This window comes from Gastrolobium bilobum, unplaced genomic scaffold (genome assembly GCF_033153095.1).
Source record: "Gastrolobium bilobum isolate Gb01-03AN ecotype WA unplaced genomic scaffold, APGP_CSIRO_Gbil_v1 utg937, whole genome shotgun sequence".
Classification (NCBI taxonomy): Eukaryota; Viridiplantae; Streptophyta; class Magnoliopsida; order Fabales; family Fabaceae; genus Gastrolobium; species Gastrolobium bilobum.
Window position 1 is genome coordinate 555,084 of NW_026899318.1, and position 9,213 is coordinate 564,296.

At 33.2% G+C, this 9,213-nt stretch overlaps 1 protein-coding gene across 1 annotated transcript; it reads right to left on the reverse strand.

Annotated features, from left to right (window-relative positions):
- Positions 1-3,277: 3,277 nt before the first annotated feature.
- LOC133289584 (peroxisomal nicotinamide adenine dinucleotide carrier) lies at positions 3,278-7,649 on the reverse strand. The gene is made up of 11 exons (XM_061487563.1): positions 7,450-7,649; positions 7,284-7,361; positions 6,978-7,052; positions 6,449-6,579; positions 6,253-6,307; positions 5,554-5,664; positions 5,076-5,144; positions 4,903-5,010; positions 4,702-4,770; positions 4,017-4,071; positions 3,278-3,799 (listed from the first exon to the last, which is right to left on the reverse strand). Exons 1-11 carry the CDS (start codon positions 7,528-7,530, stop codon positions 3,606-3,608), a joined length of 1,026 nt encoding a protein of 341 aa, XP_061343547.1. The 5' UTR covers positions 7,531-7,649; the 3' UTR covers positions 3,278-3,605.
- Between the last annotated feature and the right edge of the window lie 1,564 nt (positions 7,650-9,213).

The window sequence follows — 9,213 nt, forward strand, 5'->3', positions numbered from 1 at the left end:
AGGAATCACCGTTGCGGTTTAACCCTTGAATATTCAATACAAGTTACTACTGCCAGCGTCACACACTGAATAAACCTGGACAGTGACTATTTTGACAAAAAAAATTACCAAAATGCCACGAAAACAGTAAAAATTTTCAAACTGTCACGTGACATAATTCACTACACCACATGACATAATTTCGTTACACAGTGTAACTAATTATGCATGCAAATACTTCACTATACAGTGTAACGAGATATGGCACGTTAGAACCAAAAAGTGCCAAGTGTCAAAATTGTTGAAATTCGCTACCCTATGTAGCGAATTTCAACATTTTGGCACATGACGCTTTTTGGTTATGCGCATTCTGACGTGACATATTTTGCTACACTGTGTAGCGAATTACTTGCATACATAATTCGCTACACTGTGTAGCGAATTATGCCGCGTGGCAGTTTGGAAAATTTTACTGTTCGCGTGTCATTCTGATAATTTTTTTTGCCAAAACGTGACATTTTAGTCACTGTCTCGAATAAACCTGCTATTGGTGCGTAATGCGCACTGCTCATAAAGGTAACTCATGAGATGTGCATTTTCCTGAAAAATCTAATAAATATATATCTACTCTATATGGAAATTGAAGGACCTCTAAATAATAAAATAAAGGAAATGATATATTTATCACCACACAAGTTTATTATTTTTACAATCAACTTAATCATCGTTGTTTTCCGTCAATCTAACGGTCATAATTTGTTGAAAATTATTGGGTCGTATTTATTAATTAATTTTTAATAAATTCAATAAATAACCGTTAGATTGACGAAAATCAACGGTAATTAAGTTGATTGTAAATGTGGTAAATTTTTTTTGTGGTAAGTATATCTGCCCCATAAAATAATGAAGTGTTTTGCAATATTTCTTAAAATGTCTTCACAATATTCTTGTTAATACTCAATAAAATATATTAAATGAAAAAAATTAAGTGTGTGCAATATTTAAAAAATATATTTAGCACTTTCTTTATTGGAAAGATTATTAAGAGGATTTGAAATTATTTAATGATGAATCCGATGGTGAAGTCGATTCTTTTCATTAAATCAAGAGGAACAACAAAACTTATATAGTTTTTACATAAAAATTACAGAAAAAATATTTAGTATCATTTTTCTTAATTACCATCAAGTGTCCAAAGCCTTAACATTATCAACTTTTTTTAATGTAATAAAATATTCTAACACCCTAATAAAGCCTCTCTCTCTTTTTCCCTTATAACTTACTGCCGCATAACACACTCTCTTGTAAGAATTGTACATGTTTTATCTTTTTCTGCTTTTTTTCCTCGAAATAGATTATCAAATAATGCAAAAAAAATTAATACATAATACCTATATCCGACCAATAGAAATATAACATTTGTGTTGATATGTTTTTTTTTGAAGAAAAAATAATAATGTTAATATTATGTTATTATTTTAGGGGAATAAATAATATGTAATTTTATTTTGACTTTAATATTTATGCAGTGAAGGTAGATAAGTTGTTAACATTCACTTACAAAACATCATCATTTTGGTTGAAAAATTAAAAAATTATAATAAGAAAGACTATTAGAACTCTAAAAAAAATTATAATTATAAAAATACCTTCATTTTCGTCTCAAAACGACATCTCACTGATAAAAACGAATTGGTTTTATTTTAAATGAGAGTTATATTACAATAGTAGTATTAAAGATTTTTTTTTTTTTGGGTACATAATGAGAGCAAAGCCCAAAAACAAATTAAACTAAAATAGGGGAGCTAAAATCCAAACCCTCACTGTCCTTACAAAGCAAGGGTTGCATAACAGAGGGGGGTTATGTAAAATACAGAATTCCATATCCAACGCAAGTGACTCTCGTGCCAGCCAATGGTTACATCGATTTTGCTCTCTACCCAAGTGTTGGGCATAGAAATCCCAGTCCCTGGTTGCCATATTACGAATGAGAGACAGTAGAGACTTGAGGGAAGAGTGACCATTTTGCCACACTTGGCAAAAAAATTTACCAGACTGTCACGCCAACAATAAATTTTGTCAAAATGACACGCTGCACCCTTAGCCGTCGTTGAAGAAGTCTGAAAATATAACTAATTCACATTATCTTATCTTGAGTTAAGATAAGATAATGTGAATTAGTTATATTTTCAGACTTCTTCAACGACGGCTAAGGGTGCAGCGTGTCATTTTGACAAAATTTATTGTTAGCGTGACAGTCTGGTAAATTTTTTTGCAAAGTGTGGCAAAATGGTCACTCTTCCAGACTTGAGACTCTCTATTATCCTTGTTATTGGCCTGAAAAATAGAAAGTGCCTGGTTGAGTCCCCTTCTATGTTGAGCCTTCTTGACTTCTGCTTGCCAAGCCATTTCCATTTCTCTTAAGAAGGATCAGTCCATTTTGCATCTGGTATGCTGGTATGGATGATATAACTGATCTAGTTATCTTCCACTCCACCATCCTTGCTCCAAAGGTTATGATTCCAAAGGTTGTTCTGTTCCATTCTTGGATTTTTGGTGTGAGGCTCTTCTAGTTATCTTCCACTACACCATCCTTGCTTTGCTCCAATTTTCCATCAAAAATTGTTTGAACTCCTTATGCTCCTGCCAAATATTACAGAAGCTAAAAGGCCTTTCTTCCCATCCATTGTCCATTTTGTCAATGTTAATTAGAAATGGATTATGATCACTACGGATTCTAGGTAAGACCCGAACAACAGCATCATCAAAGGTGGTTCTCCACTCGATATTCCTGCAAGCATGTTCTAAACGTTTATAAACTCGCTCCATATGCATGATAAAAAAGATTATTATTTTTTTTTCAAATAACGATCCGAATTCTGTAGCGGGCTGTAATTATGTGCGGTTATCACCAATATAATTTGGAACCGAACCGTGGGGAAGCTTTAGCTAACCGTAGTGGTACGTAACGTTTTACTTACCTAACTCAATAAATCAATGATGTTTATGAGAAAAAGGATAGAGTGAAAGAAGAAGAAGAAAGAAAGGAATGCTGCTAATTGATGTTATGTGAATTTCAACATAGGAAAGGGAAAATATCATCATGTTTAAGTAAATGTTGCTGGTTAGTTTGTGAGGTCCGAGCACCCACTCTTCAGGATCAGAAAAATAAAATTCACATAATATAAACCAAGCAATACAACAGTGGATAGATACCTAATCAGATTTGAGAAAATTTCTAATTTTTTTTTCTTTCATACATGAGGAATACTAAGGAATAACAAAAACGAAGGGGGACAAACATATGATACACTATCTTTCTTTTAAGTAAAATTATAGTCTAAGACAAAGTTTTGGTGAAATTGAGGGCTCCTCCTAGCACCTCCCTGACTCCACCTATGACACCATTTGCAGGAGCATGTACTCAACAAGATCCCATTTGCAACTATTGATGACAAGTCTGAAGAAAATAATCAAGATACAGTTATATATATTTTAATCTCCTGTTTATCAAGTTTAAAGCTATCCAATTCCATAATCAATTTCCTATCATTTGAATGAATATGCCAATCGAAGATGGTTCATGAAATCACGATATCGGGAAAACTAAAATTAGTGATTTCCAATCACCGAGGCTTTGGCTTTACAGTGTTGTAAACATCCTTAGCGAGCAAGAAACGCATCTGTTTAACTAGTTCTTCCTTCACCATGAACAAAACAGCAGCAGCCAGCACACTTTGTACGATTTTAGTGCTCATGCCTTTGTAAAATCCATAAAACCCTTCATAGCGGATCATCTTAATAATAGCATCCCATGTGCCTGAATTTGAAGAACATGAGACTTCAGAGAGGAATATTACAATGCACAAGGAGGGGGGAGGGAAGCAACAACAGAAGCATTTATCAGCAGGTTGAACAAGTGCATTAATCATTATAGCCTCTCTTTCGGCAAATGAAACCAAAAGTAGAGATGAAACACACTACAATTGGTTATGGGCCATATTCATGGTATAAGAAAAGATCGTCACAACTTAAACCTTTATAATGGTGTCTCTTGTCTGCATTTTTAACTTGCCTAGCCTGAAGCCTTGCCTGCAATAGCGACATAACGAGTGAGAGATTAAGAAAAGCATTTTGGATGCAGATACTCTTCTACATTTCTCAGCTCTCCCCATTCCTCTGTTCAAATAATTAATGGACATTAACATGACACACAAGAAGGATTTGATGACACAACAAATTTAAGAAATACAACATTGATTATTAATTATTGAAAATAAGAACGAACAATTTTCTAATATCAAACACATCTAACAATTTACCAACGGTTAGATGTCAAACTAAAAAGTAATTCATGGCATCAAAGATGTTGCTTCCCTCCCTCCCCTCCTTTCTCTCTCTCTTTCACACACAGTATTAGACACATCTATAAAACAAGTAAATTATTCATCGTTTTCATGTAATGTATAAATAATTACTATCCTAACTTTTTGAAGTTCCAACTAGTTTACATTGATAATATATTAATGTCCTTGGAAATGCCACGAGGCAACTTTATGGCATATTCAAGCATTTTTGAGATATATATTCTTGGTTTTCAGGTCTTCAAATTGATCCAAACTCCCTTTTTTGAATATTACAATGCACAGGGATGTGTTCAAGTAAGAACTTTTCCATATAGCCAGATAAAACTAACATGATGAGAAAACTAGTATGATATACCTTCACAACTAGAAGAGGATAAGTTACCACAGTAGCTCCAAGCTTAGCCAAAGCTCCAAGAAGAAATATCTAGTGACATAAAGCAATGTTAGTTTGACAATGTTGTAAACGATCAAAAGTAACATAATAGAAAATATAAGTGTAAATGACATCACTCACAACACAAGCCATTTTACCTAGAGAAGTGAAATGAGAAAATACCTCCAAAGCAGTTACAGCATTGCTACCCTTCTTACTCTGAAAACGTCTTTTTTTTAACTTCGCCAACATGGTTTCATACAGCATGAACTGTATGGAAGGATTGCTTACCTGAGATCAGTAATAACCAATCAGTAAAACTCCCTTGGCATGAAAAAGATTCACTTTCTACGTACCATAATCAATGTTGGTAATACACCTTTCCAGAAACCCCAAACTCCAGCTTCACCATAGACTTCTTGAATCTGCAAAAATGTATTAGAATATTACACATACCAAAGGAAATTCTCCAGGTTTGAAGTTTACAATGTTAATCAGACCCAAATTCATGCAAAGTGCAAGGCGTCATCTGGAGTCCCTAGGAACAAGAGGAGGGACTATAATAAAATTCTGTATATAATAAAGGGTAAATATTATGATTAAAAATCATCAATTAATTCATTGAAATATTTTCAGAACATCTCTTCCAATAGGAATATAAATGATGCCAAATTTAGCATACTAATCAAGACTTTGCTCAGTACAGGCCAGTAGCCTAGACAGAATAACTAGCACTCTGGCATAACTTCTTTAATTTGCTAGAGAAGGTGTCATGTGAGCTCTACTTATATAATAAGGATAAGGAAACTATCAATAAAGATAGACTTTACCCACCACATGACTAGTTCCATAAGCAAGAGGCTCAACGGGAGAAAGCATTGTTTGTGCAGTAGCATCTGACAACCCCTTATCAGGGAGAGTTCTTCTTGACTCTTTTCTATGTGTCTGCACAGTAAAAAGAAATTTATTTTTTTGAAACGAAAAAATATAAAAGACCAAAATGTAAGACTTGTTTGATGAGTCACTTAGGAAGGAAGTAAAGAAACAGACACAAAATTTTTATCTTCTACTATGTTCAAATCCATTCTAAACACTAGATTACAGGAGAAAAGAAAAGAAAATCCCCATTTCTGTATTCTTGACATTAGGGTCCCAAACTAGCTGTCAAATTCCCGAAAACCCTAATCTCTTTTTCAAGTCCAAACAAGCATCCAAATTCATGAATCCTTCTGTTCCAAGTTAACTGTCTTACAATGCTGAAATGCATTTAAAAAATTCTTTAGGGGGGAAGGAAATAAAAAATCATCAGTAAAAGTCTTTGTATTTCTTTTTTCTAACTAACCAGATTCTAAAATCATAAAATGAGAAAAGGAAGTTTCCAGTTGATTGATATTAGTTTGTGTCAATTTCACATTTAGTGCATACTAGGAAGCAACAAAAGCAAAGAAGGGAGAGAGGGAACGCAGGGAGAGGAAGGAAGGGAATACAATAAGAAAGAGAGAATGTAGGTGACTATCAACTAGCGCTAATTACCTGCATGCGGGTAACGACTACCCATATGGGATTTGTCAAGAGAACATTAGTACACCTACAAGAAGGATTATCAAGCAATTTCAGTCATACCACATCAGTATGGAGACATTACACAATCTGCAATCTGTACCAACTTGACTGGAGGGGCAAAAACAAACTAGAAACATAGGGGCTCTTCGCAGACAATGCAAATTACCCAGATAAAGCAGCAACAATAAGTGAGGAGATCATCCCAACTGATCCATCACCGATGCCTAGCCTTTTCTGTTCTAATGCAGCTGCTTCAGCTTTGTTCCTGAATATTTGATAGAAATAATAGTAAACACCCTGTACCATAAAATTGTAGTAATTAAAAAATGGGAATCCTAAATCAAAACACAAAACAGGTTGCAAGAAAATATATCACGCAGGATCCATGACTTGTTGAAAAGTTTTAATTCGTTTTGATAGATAAAGAGTCAAATTAAAGGCCACCCATCGTAAAAAATGAATTCTATATCAAGAATATCTCTTAATAAACTAAAAAATATATATTCTGCATCCTCAAAACAGATCAAATACAAGAATTGCATAATTATAGTTTTCTCACTTCTTTAACAACAAGCTGATATATATCAAGAAGCAAATATACAAAACATGACTCGCTGTAAGATTATGAAATTAAGAAGGGGCATCTTTGTATAAAGAGCACCAATATCACCAAACCTGAGCTAAAATGAGCTCACCTGAGACGTAGCTGTACCCACTAGCGATGGCATCAACCCTCCATACAACCGCTCCCACCCCTCTTGTTTCACAACCTAAAAAATATTCCCATAGGCCATAACCGCAATCACTAAACAATGAATTCGATAATATTACAAAGAAAAAAAAGAAAAAGGTTTGCTACAATAACTTCTAAACCTACATAACCACAAGGTTAAGCCAAGATAAACGCAGTAGCAAGTTTGCATCTTTACATTGTTTCCATAACCAAAACAAATAACCAATTAAGATTAACAATCACATGATCCCGTCTAAAAGACAGAAACCTGGCACATCTGCTGAAAAGTTCCTAGATTCCTGTTGTCCTTCTTGGAATCACGTTCGGTTTGTTGACGAGTGTTTACCTGTAGATCACCTCAAAAAAATCAAATTTTTTACATCTATAAAAACCCACTTGAGAAAAAAAATAAAACTTTGAAACCATATTGATACCGTTTGAAGAGGGTAGGTGATGAGCTGAGCAATGATCCCTCCTCCAGCTCCTGCTAGCCCATTGATCAGAGCGTCGGACATGTTTGCCACTCGGGAAAATGAAAATCTAATCGGGGCTGATTTTCTCCGGAAAGTATGGCATTGAGAGAGAAACAGAGAGAAATGAAGATCTAATTCTAATTCTTCGAGAGAGAAAGTAGGAGAGACTGCGCCTACCAGTGCATTTGTCCGTAGCAAGGTGGTTTCACAGTTTGCACATGATAGATTGTTTCGCTATCAAACGTTGCGTTTGGGAAAAGAAATGATGTTAACGTTGTTAAGGGTGGATGTGCATAGACCATTCTACCCTATAGAGGGGAATATACTGCTGCTATTCGCCTTGGTCTTGGTAACGGTAGGTATACTCAAAAGAAAGAGGCTTATCTGATTATAACCTTTTCTTCTTGGGATGTGCAATCTGCGGGAAAATTGTTTAAGAAACCTTACACTTAATTTGATAGATCGAAATAATCTCCTGTTTTTAAGTAAATTTATTTGTAAAGTAAGCAAGTAAAAATATACTTATTTTTAATCTGATTTAAAGTTTGATATATTCTAATTTATTAAAAATTAAGAATTCATATTTGATTGAGTTACTGAATTAGTAAATGTTTTTTCAATAAACGACCCAAAATTCATCTCTTGATTTTAAAAAACATAATAATCATGTCTTGATTAATTGATCTCATCATGTATCCAACAAAAATACTTGACCTTATAATGTGATGGATTTTTCCGTTAACTATCATAAAAGTATTTGTTAATAAAAATTTAAACAAGTAAAAATAAATTCTTAGTGAGATATTCTAAATGTTATGAAGTTTTAAGTTCGACCTCTTTTATAAAAAATATAATTTTATACCAATATAAAAATAAGAAGTTTTATACTCATTCTTGATTATTTATTTATCCGTGAAAGGCCCATATGACTGAAAAATTAAAAATATTATATATAAGCGGATCAAAGATCAAGATAGAAAGAGTAACTTATATTGGTATAAAACTAGTATATTACCCATACATTGTACGGAGAAAAAAATTAATCAGTTTATTTGTCTCGTAAAAATTAACGCAAATTGTAAAAGTATATCGCAGCATTTAGCTTATCCTGTAATCATTCAAAAATTACGTAGTTTGACTCATATTCTTTCAATATTTCTTAGAAATAAACTTTTATTAATCTGATTGTTCATTTTGTTTAGATGGTTATTTTTGAAATGTTTACAACAGTAAATTCAATTATCTTAGCCACACAAAGACGAGTTTGTTAGACAGTAAATATAAAAATAAAAATAAAAACGTGTTGGCGGGCAGGTCGGATCCGTTTGGCCGACGACCACCTCTAACTGTCAGTATTTTATATCAGCATGTAATAGATTTTTATATTTATCCACACAAAAAAAGTTTCTTATAGTTACACTTAGATCACTATCTATCTATATTTTTATAGTTGCCTCTAAATCGACTTTATGAGGTGTGTGTATTTGTGACATCTTTATGAGGTGTGTGTATTTGTGACATATATATTAGATGAAGAGTTGACAAATATTTGAGTTAGTACGTTTAATATTCTAACAAACACTTCATTGTTGAAGTTGAAAATGGTAATATCAAAAGACCATTCGTTGACTTAATTGTATAAGTATAAATAATTATTCACAAATTTAATATACGTATATATATATAAGCATATATTTAATGTATTGTATTTAATCTCAATAAAAC

Coding starts and splice junctions, on each gene's coding strand:
- LOC133289584 (XM_061487563.1), bottom strand. CDS start 7,530: ATGTCCGACGCTCTGATCAATGGGCTAGCAGGAGCTGGAGGAGGGATC. Junction 5,145..5,553: donor CTTATGGAACTAGTCATGTG/GTGGGTAAAGTC, acceptor ACATTTTTGCAG/ATTCAAGAAGTCTATGGTGA. Junction 4,072..4,701: donor ATCCTCTTCTAGTTGTGAAG/GTATATCATACT, acceptor TCGCTATTGCAG/GCAAGGCTTCAGGCTAGGCA.